The sequence below is a fragment of the Cucurbitaria berberidis genome, assembly GCF_010015615.1.
Source record: "Cucurbitaria berberidis CBS 394.84 unplaced genomic scaffold K460scaffold_3, whole genome shotgun sequence".
Lineage (NCBI taxonomy): Eukaryota > Fungi > Ascomycota > Dothideomycetes > Pleosporales > Cucurbitariaceae > Cucurbitaria > Cucurbitaria berberidis.
Genome location: NW_024468937.1, coordinates 3489859 through 3509130, shown reverse-complemented (window position 1 = coordinate 3509130; position 19272 = coordinate 3489859). Strand labels below are relative to the sequence as shown.

The 19272-nt window shown below is 52.9% G+C and overlaps 9 protein-coding genes across 9 annotated transcripts; 4 read left to right on the top strand and 5 right to left on the bottom strand.

The window, feature by feature from the left end:
• The first annotated feature begins 414 nt into the window (after positions 1-414).
• K460DRAFT_338347 (uncharacterized protein) lies at positions 415-3937 on the top strand. The gene is made up of 7 exons (XM_040931042.1): positions 415-650; positions 701-1003; positions 1062-1244; positions 1305-1654; positions 1701-1980; positions 2037-2769; positions 2852-3937. Exons 1-7 carry the CDS (start codon positions 531-533, stop codon positions 3688-3690), a joined length of 2808 nt encoding a protein of 935 aa, XP_040788343.1. The 5' UTR covers positions 415-530; the 3' UTR covers positions 3691-3937.
• Positions 3938-4709: 772 nt separating this feature from the next.
• K460DRAFT_338344 (uncharacterized protein) lies at positions 4710-5465 on the top strand (the record flags this gene model as incomplete). Its single annotated transcript, XM_040931041.1, has 1 exon — positions 4710-5465. One exon carries the CDS (start codon positions 4710-4712, stop codon positions 5463-5465), a length of 756 nt encoding a protein of 251 aa, XP_040788342.1.
• Positions 5466-5507: 42 nt separating this feature from the next.
• Positions 5508-6108, bottom strand: K460DRAFT_115095 (uncharacterized protein). Its single transcript, XM_040926581.1, has one exon. The coding sequence runs from the start codon at positions 5898-5900 to the stop codon at positions 5550-5552; it is 351 nt and encodes a 116-aa protein (XP_040788341.1). The 5' UTR covers positions 5901-6108; the 3' UTR covers positions 5508-5549.
• A 261-nt stretch (positions 6109-6369) lies between these two features.
• On the top strand, positions 6370-8132 carry K460DRAFT_416980 (uncharacterized protein). Its single transcript, XM_040937847.1, has 2 exons — positions 6370-6786; positions 6840-8132. Exons 1-2 carry the CDS (start codon positions 6773-6775, stop codon positions 7777-7779), a joined length of 954 nt encoding a protein of 317 aa, XP_040788340.1. The 5' UTR covers positions 6370-6772; the 3' UTR covers positions 7780-8132.
• A 67-nt stretch (positions 8133-8199) lies between these two features.
• K460DRAFT_416979 (uncharacterized protein) lies at positions 8200-9066 on the top strand (the record flags this gene model as incomplete). The annotated part of the gene is made up of 2 exons (XM_040937846.1): positions 8200-8481; positions 8542-9066. 2 exons carry the CDS (start codon positions 8200-8202, stop codon positions 9064-9066), a joined length of 807 nt encoding a protein of 268 aa, XP_040788339.1.
• A 623-nt stretch (positions 9067-9689) lies between these two features.
• On the bottom strand, positions 9690-10274 carry K460DRAFT_284360 (uncharacterized protein; the record flags this gene model as incomplete). The annotated part of the gene is made up of 1 exon (XM_040928729.1): positions 9690-10274. The coding sequence occupies one exon, from the start codon at positions 10272-10274 to the stop codon at positions 9690-9692; it is 585 nt and encodes a 194-aa protein (XP_040788338.1).
• A 522-nt stretch (positions 10275-10796) lies between these two features.
• On the bottom strand, positions 10797-12615 carry K460DRAFT_366625 (14-3-3 protein). Its single transcript, XM_040933416.1, has 8 exons — positions 12555-12615; positions 12415-12422; positions 12313-12359; positions 12233-12252; positions 12163-12174; positions 11803-12077; positions 11664-11751; positions 10797-11602 (listed from the first exon to the last, which is right to left on the bottom strand). Exons 1-8 carry the CDS (start codon positions 12564-12566, stop codon positions 11219-11221), a joined length of 846 nt encoding a protein of 281 aa, XP_040788337.1. The 5' UTR covers positions 12567-12615; the 3' UTR covers positions 10797-11218.
• Positions 12616-13262: 647 nt separating this feature from the next.
• On the bottom strand, positions 13263-14618 carry K460DRAFT_338334 (DUF1640-domain-containing protein). Its single transcript, XM_040931040.1, has 2 exons — positions 14197-14618; positions 13263-14141 (listed from the first exon to the last, which is right to left on the bottom strand). The coding sequence occupies exons 1-2, from the start codon at positions 14589-14591 to the stop codon at positions 13661-13663; spliced, it is 876 nt and encodes a 291-aa protein (XP_040788336.1). The 5' UTR covers positions 14592-14618; the 3' UTR covers positions 13263-13660.
• A 168-nt stretch (positions 14619-14786) lies between these two features.
• On the bottom strand, positions 14787-19134 carry K460DRAFT_366622 (Aso-1). The gene is made up of 3 exons (XM_040933415.1): positions 16177-19134; positions 15522-16128; positions 14787-15471 (listed from the first exon to the last, which is right to left on the bottom strand). Exons 1-3 carry the CDS (start codon positions 18708-18710, stop codon positions 14932-14934), a joined length of 3681 nt encoding a protein of 1226 aa, XP_040788335.1. The 5' UTR covers positions 18711-19134; the 3' UTR covers positions 14787-14931.
• Between the last annotated feature and the right edge of the window lie 138 nt (positions 19135-19272).

Sequence of the window (19272 nt, the reverse complement as noted above, 5' to 3'; positions counted from 1 at the left end):
TTAAAGGTATATTTCCCCCTCGGCGAGGAGGGAGAGCTTTACGAGGGGGCAATACTATAAGGTATATCTGACAGCTTCCAAAGACAAAGGAGGGCAAGCGGGCAGAGGGCAGAGGGCAGAGGGCAGAGGGCAGAGGGCAGAGGGCAAGCGCAAGCGCGAAAGATCGTGCGCTTGGTGAGTCGTGAACTCACCCGTGGAAGTTCTGCGGTAGTGATTTGGTGGTAGCGAATTCTCGGCGCACAGTATATAAGACAGCGCAGGGAGAATCATCATCTACCTCAAGCAGCAATCATCTTAACCTCCACCTCCTAACTATCTTGCACAGCTGCCGCGATCGGCAGGCAAGTGCAGCCGAGGCTCGCTAACAACTTCCACCACAGCTCCGATAGTTTCTCATCTTTATACACATCCCCACCATCGCAAGCGTAACTGCGCACTCACCTACATGTTTCTCGATATTGCTTAACCATCACTAACCGGAATTTCCTTTCCTCTGGAGTAACCGCTCCTGAGTCTGTGCAACCGCCACCATGGCTTTCAACAGCTGGGACAAGCTCGCCAAGGCTCAGCGTGACTACTCGAAACCAAAATTTGCGGTCGCGGTAGTAGATAAAGCGCTCAAGAAGAATCCAAAAAATCCCTTCCTTTCCGTATGTCCCCTTCAAGCAGATACTTCATCCTTACTCTAATTCTCGCACAGGCGTGGAAAGCGGATCTTTCGCTTCGAACGAACCTTAGCCCGAAGGGTATCTTAATCGGCTTGCAAACCACCTGCCAGCTGCCAGGCTTGACAGATACTCGATTGCTCTCCTACTTGTACAGACTTTGCGTGGAGGCATCGCGAGGAGCTCTTGGAACCCAGGCCAACTCTCTCGGTACAGAGTTTCTCAAACCCTGGCAGAACGCTGCAAAAGCCTTAGATCGCAAGAACGACAGACTGGATTTATGGGGCACGCTATTCAACGTAGCAATGCGCGAGAACTGCTGGGAGGACGCTCGCTTTGTATGTCGCCTCCATCTAGTCCCTAGTCCTTTGAACGCTGATGATTGATGACTTGCAGGCAGTCGTTAATTATAATAAAGAAGGGCCACCTTCCAAGAAGATCGCTCACTATACGCACATCCTCGCCGTTCAACTTGCCGCTGAGCAGAAGAATGACCCGTCGAATCCTAATGCGCAGATGTCTCAAATACAATATGGCGTAGCACGTAAGCTGATGAAGCAAGCATTCGAAGCGTCTTCAGTATGGCTTCCGCATTGGGTAAAACCTAACCCGTTGTTACACTATACTAACTTGGTACAGGATGATCCCATAGCAGTCAAAGATATACGAGATCTACGATTCATGGCCGACATCTTCAGGTGGCAAGATCGATGTGCCGAACTCTTCGCTCTTTGGGACAATCCACCCGCTAGGTTAAGGAGCCTCATGAAGACACACCGAGACGACTTGATTAGCCTTAAAACACGGTTTCTCTTGCAACAAGAAGACTGGCTGCTTCTCGAGAGCCATTGTTACAATAGCATCGAAGAAGTCATATCACAGTTGAACCTGGGCCAGGACTCCAAGTCCCTTTGGGAACTTTGTGCGTGGAGATGGGATCTATGGGGTGCTTTGTTACAAGCAACTAAGGCCATACGCCCGGGTCAAGAGTAGGTACTCGTATAAACAATTCCATCGTTCATGCTAACGGTACAGGGGAATTGATAAGATATCTGACATGATGGACCGCTGCTTCGCAGGATTTGAGGCGAAAGACCGCCCTCTGCGTCTAACGTACATGAAGTTGCGCCAATTTATTGGCACTCCAATGCTCTCCGACTGCAAGGAGTACTGGGACAATCATTCGGAACTTTCTAGTTGTTTTGCAGACCTCCGTCCATTTGTTGAACGACTGCGTGTCGAAGACCAGAAAGATTTCAGTATGTTCATCACGAACCAAACGAAGGGTGTCAAAGCTCAACTAGGTCTCGCCGAGGTGTGTATTTCTGTCAATTTTGAAACTTGAACTCGGCCCTATTAACAACTGTATAGGATACATTCGAGCGATGGCAACAAGCCGAGCAGAACGTCCTGAAGTTCGACTATTTGCTGACAATATCGTTGCCCACGATGCCTTCTTATGACGCTCTGGAGAAGTTCATCACCAAGGCAATTGGATTTTGTGTAGCATGCCCCACAAGTCCGGACGGTGGCTTTTTGGTCATCTATGCTCTCTTACGCCTACACCACCAAATTATGTGCGGAGAGGAGGGAAAGGCCCCTTTCGAAATCACACAAAATTCACGTGTTCTCCTACAGGCTGCGATGCTTGCGCGTCACTTAGTCGCTCAAGATAAGAACAAGCAGAACAGAACACTGTCTCTACTTGCTGCTCGTTTACATCTAAACCTAGGCCTCGGAAAATGTGCGTTTCAACTGTACAGTTACACGAAATGTAAGGAGATGCTCTTGGACACATTATCGCCGTACATTCTCTCCCGAATCTCTTCAACACATCCATTCGATATCTCGGGCTATCAAAGCTTTTCGGCAGATGAAGAACTTGCGAAAGTCATTAGTACAATTGAGAGAATGGAGCAAAAGACGGACGGATACCTTTATACTGACATGCAATCCTTTGCCTGGGACCGGGCGGTAGACGTGGTGAATCTCAAGCGAAAGCTAAAATCAAGCTTGACGAAACAAATTTGCATAACAGAACGCCGTCGCATATCACGATTAAGGGGAGAGTCAACCGATAGTCTGCCAACCCTACACATCGATGGTAAGTTAACCTCATTCTGAATACTACAGGGGCTGAAGCGTTTCGCGCTCATCATAGTGAAAGTCTTCGCTAACCATTATAGCGTACAATGGCACGTCAGACAATGTCGATAGGTCGGTCTTGCCGAACTTTGATGGCACCGATTCTGTTGGCCCACTTCCAGTTGTAATGCCCGCCGGAATTCCCGACGAGATTTGGCTAGCTGAGAGTTATGGCACATGGGATTGTGCGAGCAGGTTTTTCTACCAAGAGGGACCGTATCTGAACCCTAACTACTGGAACCCAAAATCTGCACGCGACACGGATGAGGTGGACCCGAATTGGGCGAGCAGGACACGAGCGGACTCACTCGTCCTAAGCCTGTGGGTCAATATCGACTTTTACACCCTCCAGGCACTATATGTGGTCGAGAAGGAGGGGATATACGACACACGTTGCCAGGAGTTCATAGGTAATGTCCATTCGATAAGAAAGGCCATGGAGAAGCTGCGCATGCCTGGGGCCACAACGCTGAAGCCCGAAGACGAGCCAGTAATGTTTCACGAGAACATGCTCATATCCTGCTACACGAAGCTAGAAGCTCTTCGGGCGCTCAACAAGCTCATCGAGCACCTGCGCGAAAAGATTCTGAACGCCAAGAGCACCCATCAAATGAAAAGGAGTTTGCCGAAGGACTGGGTCAACAACTTGGCCAGCGAGATGCAGATATGCTACGAGGCGATACGCGACATAGCGCAAAGCTATATCAACCTAATCAGGAAGAAGGGAGAGGCTGCAATCAAAGCACAAATAAGGTGGGGCAAGATAGGCAACCTCCTGGGGGCTTTGCTTAATGATGGGGATGTGCATTACTATGCGAGCGAGTATATCGAGAGTGCACTGGAGGCTTGGAATGGTGTGCTAAAGGTTAAGCTTAAGTAGCAGGATTAGATAAAGGATACGCGCTATACACATAGGGTGAAAGGCCAGTAGGTAGTGCATGGCAAGATTGTTAAGCGCTTCTCAAAGGACGGTTTCACCGTGACTTGTGCGTTCAAGTTGCAAGGAAGAGGTTCAAGCTCGCTAGACTATCAGTCAATCGTAGAGACTGTGTTGCAATACGAACCACTGTTGCTGAACCAATTATACCCAACATAAATCGAAGGACGAAAGCCTATCAGACCAGACCAAGCAGTATGAAGCTTCTTTTCTTTCTTTGGATAGTCCCTATTGAACCTCCAAGTCCCTGCCCACCATACATCATGCGTCTCAGCCGATTTACGCTGCTGATCTAAGTTTAACGATAGACCAAAAGCTAGGTGCAGTGTTATTGGTTCTTCGATTGCGTCGCGGTGAATCGAACGCGAAGGGCCAGGCTTCTTTTTCACTCAGAGTAACCTCAAAGTGAAAGGCGCAAACGGGGCTGCTACACAGGCAAGGAACTTCATCCTACCAACCGCTAGCTGCACCATAGTTACTCATCTTTGTAGGCTTCGAAACTTACCATCCATTTGGCGCTGTCGCTCGACAGCCATCAACCCGTCGCGCACGACTCTGCATACGCTATGCATTTTACAATTCAACCAAAAGCGCCAAAAATACCTCGACCGTCTCCTCGCAGTCAATCCGAGTCTAGCGACCCACCTAAACACATTACTGAAGCATCGCGCCCACCGCGAAAGTCGTCTCTCCCAAGGCTACCTGATCGCAGCATCATGCACTTGCCGAACATTTCGATCAGCAGCACAACACAGTGCGACCCAGAAAATGATCCTGAGACTAGCCCTAGCAGTTTTGGGAATACACCAAGCATCTCCGCAGGACCTTTGGGCCGTTCCCATAGCATCAATGTCCAAGCAATGTCGAAGAAGAGTGGCTCTAGGCATGCTGCGTTGGGTCGCGGAAAGAGCTTCAAGAAGACTATGGAATCAATCCTCAACGGTGATACTGTCACCGATGGGATGCCATCCCAGCCGATTGGTATATGGCGCTGCTGTAAATGTCACAAGGGCCACGACATATACAACTTTGAAAAAGGCGCCCACCTAACCAGTATCCTGAACTGCGTGTGCACCCACCGAAGCTGCTCCAACTGCACGCTGGACGGGTTGATCAAGAAATTCCAGCCCATGAACGAGCCGGAAGTGGTCCAGCTCCCCGAAGATGGATCGAAGCAGGTACGGTTCGGCGTGTTCTGCGATGGATGCGGACTGTCCTGGAGGGCACAGGGTGTTGGCAAAGATCTGTCAAAGAAGTCAGCACTGCATCGGATCTCTGCCCTCCCTAAGCTTCTTGCAAAGCGGGGAGCACATCCTTTAGAGAAACTCAGGCATGTGAAATCCATGACCAATCTCTCATACCCGGAGTCAGATATTCCGCCGTCCGCCTCCCGATCGACGCTCAATCTACGAGTGCTCTCAAACGAGATGACAAAGGGGCATGGCAAGCAAGCCGAGTTTGCAACAGTTATGTTCGTCGGCATCCAGTGCACCTGCGGTCTTGTCACGGACCCTTCTTCCCTCTGTTTCCAGCTAGTGGATCCACCTAGGGACCTGCCTGAAGCAAGGAGCGCGAAGACCGTGGCCGAGAGTACAGTCCCAACCTTCAATAGCACACCAGAAGACCTAGCAAGGGGTCATGGGACACCGATGCTCAGTCTAAAGGGTCGCCAGCATGTCAACCCACTCATGAGCAACCCGATCACGGAGGGTGCCTGATATGTAGCGTTGGCCAGCGGTCCCCGGGCGATTTGGAGGAACGATATGTATGGAGCTCTGTTCGAGTACTACGAGTTGGTGATACTAACAGCCTCCGGTTTTAGGAAGATGACAACCGTAGCAGATTGATTTCGAACCGGATTTGCTACAGCATGGGGGATCGGGATGACTGCGAACCTTGATACTTTTATAGAATTTGCGCAACTCCTTCAGGATGGTCAGCATATGTTGGCGCAAGGTGAAGTGAAGTAGAAATATATCTGTCGATCCTAAGCAGTTCACAAGCCATGGTTCCTTCACTGCACCTGCTCCAGATTCTCCCCTCGTGGTAGTGCTTGTGGCTGCTCTCGGCCTCATCTGGTGTAAGGATGCGCTCTCAGGCAATGAGCATCGTAACTGGTAGGCAGCAGAAACTAGAAAGGTTGTGAGTGACATCAAGTCTTCAACAGACGTACAGAGCGGGATCCGTGATCCTAAGATCTGCCGTCATGCTGATGGGACGGCCGAAAACGAGGCCACCCTGGACCTGGCGGTGTGCGTTCTTGCCTCAGGCTGCCATACGAACCCGTGCACCAATACAGGAGAAGACACTGTGGATCATGACTATTTTCAGTGATGCCTACAATTGCTGGTCCACTTCTTGCTCGACAATTAGCGTAAGTCAATGAATGAGATATCCCAGAAAGACTCGACCCCTTCGCAGGCGCGCGCTTAGTTCTCTCGTCAGCTGTCACCTTCCCTTCACAATAGCTCTTTCGGGGCTCTCCGATGACCCGCAGCCAGCAAAGTCGACATATGTCAAACACATGTCCCCTTGTACTATTTTCATCGCGTTTCGCTATTCTCGTTGATGTGAACAAAGTGCATTCAGGTACTGCCTCAGGAGAACAGCCCTACAGACAGCCTCACGACAAGCACTAGGGGGCTTAAAGAGATCGAAAGTCTCACCAGCCACAGTCAATCAGAATGTACGAATCTAGCGTCTAGGCATCGTCAAAGGGGGTGAGTCGGTGTAGACTCCGTGCTATAGGCACGCGGAATATGTACAGTGGCCGTGCAGCACGCCACGAGGCTGAGCAAAGAACTGCTGTTTGGCTACTGTTGCCTCAACGTAGCGTGTAACATGACCAACGAGAGTGAATAGTATAGATAAAACGCGAGATGTCGTGCGCACAAAGAAATGCTTGTACAGTATTCCAGTTGTTTGTTTCATAGTTCAGACGTCAAGCAATCTGATTGTTGCCAATATTGTCCGTTTGCGTTCAGGGCTCACCAACACCAAGACCGCCGCAATCAGGGCGCACGCCATGCCATTGGTTAAGTATGACACCCCACCCGGTTCTGAATAGACGCTGTACTGACTTCCACACTCAGCTTCCAGCCACTGCACTCTTACACCACTTTTGCGCGATCTGCTACTTTTCCAAAGTCGACGGTTGTTGTTGCGCGGGAACGAGTGCGACAGGTTGCTGGCCATTTGGCGAGATCCAACACGATGGCGTCCATGTGCTCCAAGGAGGAGGTACACGAGTCCGAACCACCAAAGACAACGACTGCATCGCAAAAACAGGCTGCAAACACAGACTCGGAAAAGAAGACTGCAGCGAAAAAATGCCCGACCTGCGACGGCTCAGGATCTATAGAAGCCCAAGAGCCCACAACACAACCTGCTCCCAAAGGCGCAGCCGTGGACATCGACCAAGAGGTCAAGGACATATACAACCAACTCCCACCACTCCCTTCCCCGCTACCAAAGGCTCATCCAGAGTTCGTCCACGCCCTGCCCCCAGTAGCTCCCATATACCGGAAATTCTCCGTATTCACCGCCGGCAGCATAGAAATGGGCGCGGCAGTCCAATGGCAAAGACAACTAGCCACCGTACTGTCCCCTTTGCCCATTACTGTCTGCAACCCCCGCAGAGGCCACTGGGATCCAACAGTAACGCCGGAAGCCAAGGACGAGTCGTTTCGGCAACAGGTCGAGTGGGAGCTTGGCGCGCTCGAGCAGGCCGATGTCATCTGCTTCTTCTTTGACGTCAACACCAAGAGTCCTGTGACGCTTCTTGAACTGGGTCTCTGGGCTGCGTCGGAGAAGGTCATTGTGTGCTGTGACAAGAGGTATTGGCGCGCGGGTAACGTGCATATTGTATGCGGCCGCTACAAAGTCCCTTTTGTCGAGTCGTTTGCGGATTTGGCTCCGGCGATTGAGGCTATGCTGAAGAAGAAGGGGATGCAACTTGATGGCAATGGGGACCTGATTGGGCCGAATGAGCACGTGCCAAAAACGGTCAAGAAGACGGTGTTAGGGGGTTGATTTCTCGAGATGCGTTGGCGGCGGTTTGTACAGGAGTTGGCGGGTCATTTGAGCATTGTCTTTGGGTTATGTTTTTTTTTATTGTTTGTCGTTATTGTCATTTTTGTTGTCTTTTGATTTATGGTTATTGCGTATATGCACCTGCTTAGAGCGATGCTAGGCATCTTTCCCTGTGCGACTCGAGGTGCGAATGGAAGCCATGACGATGAATGCTCTTCCCTCTGTGAATACATTTATCTCTCAATCTTCACCGCTTTTACAAACGCGCGCCCACAGCATACGCCTTCGACTGCAAAGCTCCCTACTCCACCCCGCGCTCAATCTATATTGTACTCAACCCAGCACAGGCAACTCTACGCCCAAGACATATTCGCTGTATAACCTTGCGACTACACCTCCTTTCCACTTTTGGTCCTCGAAATGGCCACGCAAATGGCCACTCAATCACAAACCCCAGCCCCTACATACCCGTTCCTTACCGCTGCTCTCGACGGTACTTTGACATACTGCTCTACAGCGGCAGGTGATCTCGGCTTACTCTTCAACGCCATATACGCCCACCCACAGCTCTCTCTAGTGCTGAGGCGGGTAGAACTCTCACTCGCATTCGACAACGCCCGCCACTCTGGGGTGCTAGAGTTCGTGCAAGAAGTTGTTGAGAGGACTGGGCTAGAGATGAAACTAGCGCCACTTGGAGGAGATGTACGTATGGACTTTTTGGAGAGGGATTGCACGAGATTAACACTCGCTGACTTGAGATAGGACTGGGAGAGGGACGAAGAGGACATGGAGTTACAAGAGGAAGACGAAGAGTTAGTAGAAGCTGGTCTTGACAAAGACAACATCGATACCGCCATTGATGCTGATGTCGTTATGAGCGTTGTTGACTCCAAGGCAAAAGCCTCGATCGCAGTACAAGCCAACAGCAAAGACGAAGAAGACAAAGGCTCGGATAAGCACACCACACACGCGAGGCAAACATACGCATCCCTCACCGACTCATCCATCACATCCACGGGCCCCTCCATCTCAGCATCTGGCCCTCCTTCCAGCGATTCTACAGGCAATAACGACGACCTTCTCCACACCTCGGACGAATCTATCCGCGACCAAATCAAGACCACCATCGAAGACTTTGAACTACTCAAGGCCATGTCTCAAATCACGTCGCTCGACGAAGTAACCGAGCAGATGCATCGGCAACTGCTCTTAGCGCTATTGAGCGTGTGCGAAAACGTCGAGATCATTGAGCTCCCGCAGCCTGTGGAAATATTGGAGTCATGTTAAGATTTGAAGGAAGCTCGACTACGTTTGATAAGAGGGAGGTGGCTTGAAGTAGGTGTAATACACTGTCAAGGTGGGATATATTAGATATCCCTGTGCTATTATATGCTTGAACAAGGCTCTTATAGACAGCCACAATCAAGTTGTTGTAAATATTGTTTGTCGGCTTCTTCGCTACGTCTGCCTTCCTACGGTAAATTTAAATACCCCCTGCGGTTCATCCCAGGTTCATGGAAGAATTAGGCATCTTCTATAATGCCTCCTCATTGCGTCCTTGAAATAGGCCAGACATCTGTTATGACAAACTCGGTGAGTCTATCGCAAGTACATCGAGGATGGACGTCTATAACTGTGTTGAGCGACATCGAAGCGCGACTGGGACACGGGTGGAGAAAGTATGCGTCGCGAACTATCTAGAGCCAGCGAAAATGTCCCGAAGCTGCTGACACCGTGGTAACAATGGACATATGTCGCAAGACCCAACCGTCCCAAGGCAAACAACAGACCAACGAACCTTGACCGCAGTCTGCAAAACCAGCACCCAATACTCAAATCCTTTGCCTATGGAGGCCTTGTAGCTCTTCTCGACGTGACGTGTGCACTGCATCTCGACTCTTATTCCAACCTCACCCCTCCTCGACATCAAACGCGACCCTCAGCCACAAACTGCACCCCTCACAGCCCACCAGCACCTCTTTCTCGCCCCTCGTCTCCGCATCTTCGAGCTCTTCCTCCAGTATCCTGAACCCCTTGTCCGCACCACAGCGACACGGTCTTGTCCACTCCATGGCCCCAGTACCCTCTTCGGTCGAAGGGGTAGTAGTCGTGCCCGTCGTCTCGACGACATCAAAGTCGCTAAGATCGAGCAATTCGAGGCCGAGGATAAAGTCGGTACTGGGTTCTCGTAGATGTGACGACGTTGACAAAGGCAGCGAGGAGTGCAGCGTATCGCCGTTATGAAGCAGCCAGTTGTCGTACTCTGCTTTTCGAGTACGGTCTGCTAGTACCATGTATGCCTCCTTTACATCGTCTACCGTGTATGCGGCTTTCGTCTTGGGAGTAGCGGCGCGCGTCTTGTCCGGATGCGCCGTCAGCAGCGCAATTTTGTATGCTCTGCGTACCTCGACCGCAGGGCCTTGATCTTTGGTGCCCCAGCTTGGCGCCTCAAGGCCTAGGATATGGTAGTAATTCTTTGTGTAAGAAAAAGCCATCTTTTCCTACTCTCTCATGCGTGCTCCATTTGTCGTTCTGCGCGGCGTTCGATAGCGGGTTGGGAAATATGATCGATGACCGTCGTGTCTCTCGCTTTCGATGTGTTTACGCAAAAGGACGCAGAGTGCTTCGTGCCAGCCTGGGGCTTACACCCTCAAACGGGTTTGTTCTGTTTTGAGACGCGACGCGCGACGTGAGTCGAGAAAAAGTTTAGCGGGGTGAGTTCGGCTGTGGAGGGGCAAACCCATGTTTGGGACCATCTGCATGTGCGAGACAGCACAACACATGGCAAAGGGCCGATACACGAGTATGGAACATGTGAGACTATTGAGTTCAAGGTACCAATTCATTCACGTAGATCATTGGCTACTGGAGTGGTGTTGAAGGGGGTAGCAGATTTGAAGTAACGATTCCTTTGGCCTAGCTAAGAGTGCAGTATGATGACATTAGGCCCATGAGAGCATTTCGAACCAGCTTCATGGCCCATCGAAAGAGATGTCCTGACTCAAAAGATACCGCCAAGAGGAGCTCAAACATCCCAGTCCACCGTAGGGTTGCGGTGTTCATGTACTACCAAAACGAAAACAGGGGGAATTGAGGATCGCGTACGAGGAACCATGCACCAATCCTCCATCTTTGCCGAAAGCAGCCCGAAATCCTTCGTGAGAAGGAAGATCAGTGAGATATGCAGGGTCGCATATGGTACGCACCTGCAACACACTGCGTGCTCGATGGGGATAGCGCGAGTGGTGGAGAGAGGAAAGGGAAAATACATCAGTCATGGGGAATTCGACCGTCCGACCCGCTTGCTGCCAAAGCCAATTTTTGAAATCACAGAACACACACAACTCCGTGGGACGCTCGCTGCCGGCCTCGGCCGTCTGTTCGAGAACAGATGACGGTGGCTGAGGATACACAAGGTCGAGAGAGAGGCGGGGTGTGCTTAAGCGGCCGGGGCGGGGGCAGGGGCAGCAGCCGGTGGCTGCTCCTCGGTCTTTGGCTCAGATGCAGCTGGTACGTCCTCAGTGGCCTTGGCCTCCTCCTTGGGGGCATCAGTGGTGGAGGGCTCAGCCTCGTTGCCGTCCGATGATGTCCAGAGGGTAAGGTTGTCACGGAGAAGCTGCATGATGAGGGTGCTGTCGCGGTAGGACTCCTCAGAGAGAGAATCGAGCTCAGCGATGGCGTCGTCAAAGGCCTGCTTGGCAAGGTGGCAGGCACGGTCGGGGGAGTTCAAGATCTCGTAGTAGAAGACCGAGAAGTTCAACGCCAGACCCAGGCGGATGGGGTGAGTAGGTGTGAGCTCAGTCTGGGCAACGTCGGTAGCCGTCTGGGTGGTGGGGTTAGCTGTTTGTTGTTCTGCCGGCTTGCGTGTTGTGATTGCGTCATACCTTGTAGGCCTCGTGTGCGGCCGTCGCAGCGACCTTGCGCTTCTCACCAGAAGCAAACTCGGCAAGATAACGGTGATAATCACCCTTCCTGTGCATGGTTAGCCTTGTGGTTTGGCCTCACGAGGCTACAGGTACGCACATCTTGTGGTAGAAGACCTTGGACTCGCCAGACTCGGCCTTGGGGATAAGGGAGTCATCGAGGACGTTGAGGACATCCTGGCAGACCTTCTCGAGCTCGGTCTCGATCTTCTGTCGGTAGTCGCGGATGGTGCCCACGTGCTTCTCAGAGCCCTTGGACTCCTCCTTCTGCTCGATCGAGGAGATGATGCGCCACGAAGCGCGTCGTGTACCGACAACGTTCTTGTAGGCGACGGAGAGAAGGTTGCGCTCGTCAACGGTCAATTCACCGCCAATCTGCAGTGTGTTAGATCATGTCCTGCGGGGGGCGCCTGCCGTCACAGGCGGCTGCTCGCACTGCGGGCGGATAAGGTCGGCATACCTTGGCAACTTCCTGCGAAACGATCAGTATGTGAGCGCGAAGGATGGCAGATTGCAGTATATCGACTGACCTTCATGTACGTGACCATCTCTGTGAGAGCAACACGGTTAGCATGCGCGGGCGACGCTGGGGGCACTCGGCGGGACTTACCATCGTAGCGCTCAGCCTGTTCGCAAAGCCGGGCGAGGAAAGTCTTGCTGTTGCCGCGTCAATTACTCTGTTGTGCTGCTTCGACAGCAGGAAACACGGTACCTCTCGCGCTGTTTGGGGCATTCATGTTAGCCTGTGTTGCTGTTTATCGCAGTGCGAGTGAGAGGGTCTGAGGGGTATCCCGCCGCCGGCCAGCAACGGCGGGGGGGGAGGGACAGCAGCGTAGATAGAGGGCCACGTACCTCAGTCGCCATTGTGATAGTAGAGTGATGTGCGGGATGGGGTGTCGGTGTGTTGTGGGGGTTGGGTGCAGAAGCGTGCAAAAGGATACAAGGGCGAGCGGCTGTTGTTGAGGTGTTTGAGTCTGTGGGGTCAACGGAGGATCGAAGTTGTTTTGGAGGAAGCGAGCGTCGCTGCCTCTTTGGATCCAGCGGGCCCGTGCACGACGACGACGGATGGCCAGCACCACCCCGTCCTCTGCGCCTTCCCCCAAACGGGGGGGCCGGCGTGACTGTGACGGCGGATTCACATGGCCATGGCCTGCCTCTATCTACAACTAGAGGGAGGGTACAATAATGGATGCCCTCCTTCTTTTCCCTTCCTTCTGCCTCACCATGGCACCACTGCGCCCTCTGTCGCTGTCTCAGCTCCTGACAATGAGGGGTACGTCAGCACGTGAGAGCAGCTCAGTATCCCTCTTCGCCTCGTCATGAGAGAGAGGGAGACATCAGATTTATTATTACATAGTCTCCCACGACATGTTGCCATGGCCCTATTATGCTCGTTTCTCCCAGTTTGCTTGCTCCCCCTCCCGTCCTCTGTCCATTTGGGCGGTCACGCTTCAAAGCGCGGCCGCCAGCAAGAGTCGTGGGGGCCAATCAGGGCAGCTTGGAAAGAGCTAGAAAACCTGCCCAACGTCTAGCATGGGACCCTCTTTGGGGGCTATGATTCGTGTCACTTTGTGATAGACTTGACTACGCCCATTTGCTCGTGTTTCAGACTGTTCGTCCACGGCCTCTTTGTCTACTTGAGACAAACAAACAGACCAGCATCTCGGTTATAATCTACCACTCTGAAGGGGAGGGGGGGTTATACCGTCCCTTCATGTCAGCGCGCATGTTATGAATTGCCTGAATAGCGCATGCTTTCTGCACATGGAACATAGTTATGCATGCCGCATCTCCGAGCCACAATCATCCAAATGTCTTGCTTGTACCACACTCTGCACCATCTTCTCGTTTGGGACTGAATCTAGCATGCAGCGCGTCTCCCTCTCATCGCTATCCTCCTAGGAGCGATCCGACCCTCTTCACGTCTCTACTAACGAATACACATGACAACCCTCACATCAGCAAACGCCAAACACCGAGCATGAGCGCCGCGGTACCCGTGCAAACACCCCTATCAATACGTTAGCCGTGTACCACCCAAGCATCAATCGCCCTGGAGCAACATACATCAACCACTGCAGTGTCGAGAACTTGACCGCCTCCAGCCTTTCCCTCAACTGTGCCGTCTCCTGCTCGATCCTCGTATCCGTCTCCTTCAACTTCAACTCCTGCACATTCGCCTCCTCCCGTATGCGGCCCTTCTCCAGGTTCAAATCCAACCGCACGCTGGCCTGGGTCCGCTGTATCTCATCTCTCAGCCGCGAGTTAAGTTTCGCCAGTTCATTGGTGAGGCGCTCGTGCGACGCGCGGGTAAGCGACGATTCCGTCGAGTCGGCCGTCATGAGCTCGGAGCGGAGTTTGGCAAAGTCGACTTTCTGTGTGTACGTCGCTTTCTCTTGGTCCTGGCGGAGGACCATGGTGCGCGTGAGGTTTTGGATGCTACATACATGCATTAGTTTAGTAGATTTCTGCAATGCTGCTGTGGGATGCTGACCTCTCCTCAATCACGTCGCTAAGAACCTTCATCATACCCTCTGCTTGTTCCTCTGTGAAACCCTCATCTTTCAGCCGTTGAACAAACTTGAGTGTGTCGAAATGGTGGTCCTTTGATTGCGGTGCGCTTGCGCTGAAGTTGCGCCTAAACTCTAGAGCAGAGGCATAGCCAGAAGCGTATTGTGGTGGTGACCTCTTTTGCCATTGTCGTATTGCGTGTGCTTGAAGTAACGAGGGTTGAAGGGTCGTAGCGCGTCCTTCAGAAGCCGCACAGGATCGATGCCGCCTGCCTTCCAGTGCGCCTCGTGCTGCTGGCCGAGCTGCCTTTGCGGACCACGAAAGTTGGGGTAGGAGGAATCGCGGTATCGCCGTCGCTTGTCTCGACGAAGCTGCCATTGTGTTCGCGTGGTTGTTCCCGCAATGTCTGCCCGTCAAGAATCTAAAAGTACCGCGGTTAGCCAAGCCTTGCAGATGTCATCTCGCCGAATTCGGCAAACTATTCCACTCGCCATAGCCCACGAGCTTTTAAGAACTTCGGTAATATACAAAGTGAGCAGAGGGGTAAATGTACGTGTAAGTAATGCAAACAAAGGTATGAACAGGATTGTATTATTGTTTCATGGTATCGTCCAAAGAGCTCGCCCACTGTACCCCCGGGGATTGAAAGCAACGCTCGCTATGCATGACCACCGCTCAAACGCACGTATACAAAAAGTGCGTTAAGCCACATCCCTATCTATCGCCCATACTCCAAGCTCGGTACTATAACTGGTCCATACTTCATTGGCGCGCTGTACCCGCCATCGTTCTGCACCATAAAGTCTACCGCCAGACTTAGCTTCCCACTGCCATGACCCGGCACAGCTTGGCCAAATGTCCCGTTGACTATCTCAGGATCATAGATTACACAAGCGACATAGTTTCTTCGACCCATGAGCCTCTTGTACTCTCGTGGCTGGCCGTTTACATCTTGGGTGAAGATCTCCATCATATCCTCCTTTGTGTCTGTCGCTTGCTGGCTGCTACGCTGGCCGTTCTGTGGAACATAAAGCGCGCGATTGTTGTGGAGGAGTCGTAGGACATAGTTGCCTGGTGGTCCGTTTACTATTGACGACGAGATGATTTGATACATCGTCTTATGATCCTGAGGTCGTGAAGGATCGTGGACGAGCCCAGCACCACAGCAGTCGACGGCTCCTGAAAAGAACGTCATTCGTAATGACTTGTTGTGTGCAATGCCTTGCAATGTTCTTATCAGGTAGGTTCGCTCAAGGTCCTGTTGCCCGTTAGTAAATTGGCCGTAAGCTACATACATGCAGTATTTACCTTTGAATCGTGTGTCCACTGATCTCTCAGTTCATCGAGCAGGTCAATCTCTCCAAACGGACTCAAAACACCACTCATCAAACCCGATTTGCCAATGGCCTTCTTGACCGAACTGAACCCATCACCAACAATGCTCTTAGCGCCAACAACACCAGCGACAGAGCTGGTTAGTTTTCCAACCATATTGAAAGTACCTGTGACGGCTTTCTTCCCTGTTGCCATTGAATGCGCGAGGTGCTCGACGGATTCAAGGCGAGGATACACTATTGGTACTGGTACCATCCAGATGCAGTGCTGGACACTAGGAGGTAACGTCGCAACTTTGGGGAAGATGCCCTGGTAAGTTGGCCCGGCTATGACTTGGTGCGGGTTTCGCTCAGAGCGGCAATCTGGGCCCACAACCGTAACGCAAGGGCCAAGATACTTGATGAAGTGCCATCCTGTTCCAGTAATGGTAAAGAGATCCATGTCATTGCTGACATTGCGAAGGATCTCGAGCGTTGTATGATGCTGGAAGAGCAGATACATCTCAATGCCCAGCCTTCCTATGTTCTTGAACATGTTGGAGAATTGCATGTATTCGGGATACGAGCCGAAGCCGTCAAAGCTGCTTGTGATTAGCAATGCAGTATTTTCATCTCGTAAGTAGACTTACATGTCATGGTCATCGAGGGCGAGAATGTGTGGTATCTGGGCAAATGCTTCTCTCAGATGTGGTTGATCGAAATGGCTGGTGTAGTAATGGAAGTAAGCGTGGCAGACATCTTCTTCATGTTTCGCGGTCCATGGTGCGTTCTTGCGAATCTCCTTGCCACTCGTTGCTGTCCATTGTTTTAGCAAAGGAAGCTCCTTCCACAAACGATCCGCGTAGATCTGGCCACCCAAGCCCAGTTGCACGTGGAAGCCACCGCACTCGTCGTTCTTTTGCAAGATATCCTTCCACATGAGGCCTACACCACCGAGTTTAGTCCTTTCGTTGGCGGTGACATTGAGGGCAAAGTCATTGCCAGAATGAGCAATAAAGCGCCAGCTGGTCTCACGGCGTCCTGCAACCAAGAACTCGAATCGTGTGCAGCCCAAATGTGAAGTGATGGCGTACGTCCACTTGGCGGCATGCTCTTCCTCCATTCTCAAATCGATGTCGTATCGGTAGAAGATCCATGTCTGATGTGTGTAGATGGGGTTTGCCTTGAGTTGACGTGGGTTTGGCGACAAATCTGCGCTTTGATGGATATGGATTGTCGGAGGATGGGGAGTGTTTGTGACGAGAAGAATTGAGCCCAGCCACAATCCTCGCTCGACATCCATATTTGTGTACCTCAAATACGGCCCAAAATACACGCCATTAGTAGGCGCAACTTTGTACTGGTCCACGCCCGCAGCTGGGGGTGGCCCAGTAAAACCTGCCGCCGTTGGAGTCGCGAGCGGTGCCATGCCAAAGTCTCCCGCGAAGCTAGCTGTCTGGGTTGGGAATCCAGGAGATGCCAGAGGAGCCTTGCCGAAAGATGGAGAAGCTAGAGGACCCCCTACGAACGTACCTGTCGGGGACAGGGGCTCGTTAAGATTCAGAGGTGTAGGACCTTTGGGGAACTCCCACTGTGTAGATTGTGTAGGGAGATGTATGTAGTAATACTGACCCGAGCTGGGGTCCAAGTGTGCTATCCAGCCTTCAGGTAGGGGCGGAGGTGAAGCTGGCCCTGGCCCCGGTGCTGGACTTGGCGTATGAGCTGGTTGTGATGTTTGTATCTGCAATGGGAACTGGCTTGCTGTCGGGGTTGGCGCGATGACTGCAGCAGGCTGCTGTGATGGACCTGCCTGCTGGCGGGGATCATTCGCGAACGCAGGGTGGCCTTGATTTGGATCCGTCAGCGACACACCACCCTGTGCAACGGGTTGCTGTCCTTTCTCATTGGGGTAGCTCTGGCCCTGCGTCGTTGGTGCATGCGGGATGCTCGAGTAGGCTGGCGGTGGTTCCTCATTCAGATTCATACGTCCCATCTCTTGGTGCATGGGATGTTCTGGGGGCACATTTGTGGGAGGTGGGGAGAAGGTTGGAGCTTGCGGAAGAGGACCCTGTGGAGGACTACTCGAGGGAGGAACCTGATCCATGCCTTGATATACAGTTGGCGGACCATGTGGGGTACTCCCTGGTTGCTCAGTTGGCGTCCATGGTCTCCGTGCCGGCTGTTGTTGTTGTTGCTGTTGCTGTTGCTGTTGCTGCTGCTGTGGCGCTGGCGATATGATTCCTGGTCGAGGCTGCTGGTTTGCATACACTTGATTGCGCTGAGCAGCTGCAGCATTCTGGGCGTTTTGCGCCTGGAGGTTGGTGAGTGTCGATGTTCCTGCAATGCCGGCCGCGGCAAAGCGTGCTTCGATGCCACCGCCGGGAGGAGGGATGATGGGAGTTTCAGGGGGTGGAGGAGAGCCCCGCTGCGCTCTCACAGTCGAAGTAGATGCTGTGGAGCTCAAGCGGTTGACGCCGCCTGGGTTGGGTATCTTGAGTACTGGCTCATCTTGCTTGGGGCCAGTCGTGGCCACTGGAGGAGGGAAGTACTGCTGGTGGTATTCTGGGAATGGGTTGTTTGCGTTCCCGTCCGAACTGCCCTTCCTCAGCGGCGCCTTCTGGAATAGACCCTCCTTGTCTGGTGCTTCTGGGCCTGGCGAGTCTGGGAGCGGCTTGGGCGCTGTCCCTCGTCGCTCTGCCAGCCTCGAGGGCTGTACAGAGCCGTCTGGATTTCTTGCTCCATAACCTCCCACTGACGGTCTGTTCGGGTCGTTCGCTTCGAATCGAGCGCGCTGGCTCGGAGAGGTTGGACTCGGGCCTGTGGGATTCGAGCCTCGTCTCCAGCCATCTGATTCGGGGGGAGTTGCGTTCTTCGTTTGGCGCTCTCGCTCACTAAGCGGCGTATATCTCCCCTGGCCCAGCGTGTGTTGCTTAGGCGGTCGGTCGTCTGGGTATGGGAGAGGAGCCGTGGGAGGAGCCGTGGGCGGGGCAGGGAACGAGGGCATAGGCGGAGGGCGCGAGAAGGCGGGCTGGTTCGAGCTGCCAGCCGAGTCTGTTCGTGGAGGCGGACTCTTGCCATCATGCTCCTTGCGTATCCTGAGGGGCCCAATCGTAGGGGTATCTCCATTCTCCGACGGCCGCAGGAACAGCTCCTCGTCTGGGCGGCCTTGCTTTCGAGGATCCATGGTTGCGAGGCGCGGATTATGTATAGGTACGGGTGTGTGCTCCTGGATCGCCAGCGATGACAGGCGTCGACTTATTTTTGGCTACGGGCGGGTCGGTCGATGTGCGCAGGAAGGCCGTGGGCTGCTGGTGGGAGGGCTGCTGGTGGGGTAGCAGGCTGCTTGATATGACGCTGACGACACGGGCGTGCAAGTGCAAGTGCATGTGCATGTGCCTCTGGTAATGCCTGCGCAATCTCCAGCGACCGGTCAGTCCGTCTATAAGTAGGGCGACAAGAAGAGCGTCTGTTTTCCTGCTTCGCCGTCGCAGGCGATTGCTGCTGACTTTACGTCGCCTCTCTGCCATTGCTAGGTACTCCTCGTCCAGGTTGGGCTGCTGCCGGTCTTCCTCTCGAGCAGGGTCGTTGGCCTTGTGATTGGATGCAACCACCCTCTACGCGCCTGCGGCCGAAATGGAGACCAGCCGTCACACTTGGCGGGCGCATGGCAGCAGAGTCTCGTACCTGAGTACAAGCGCTACGCGTATCCATGGACGGTCCAACGACTCAGAAGACATCGTCAAGGC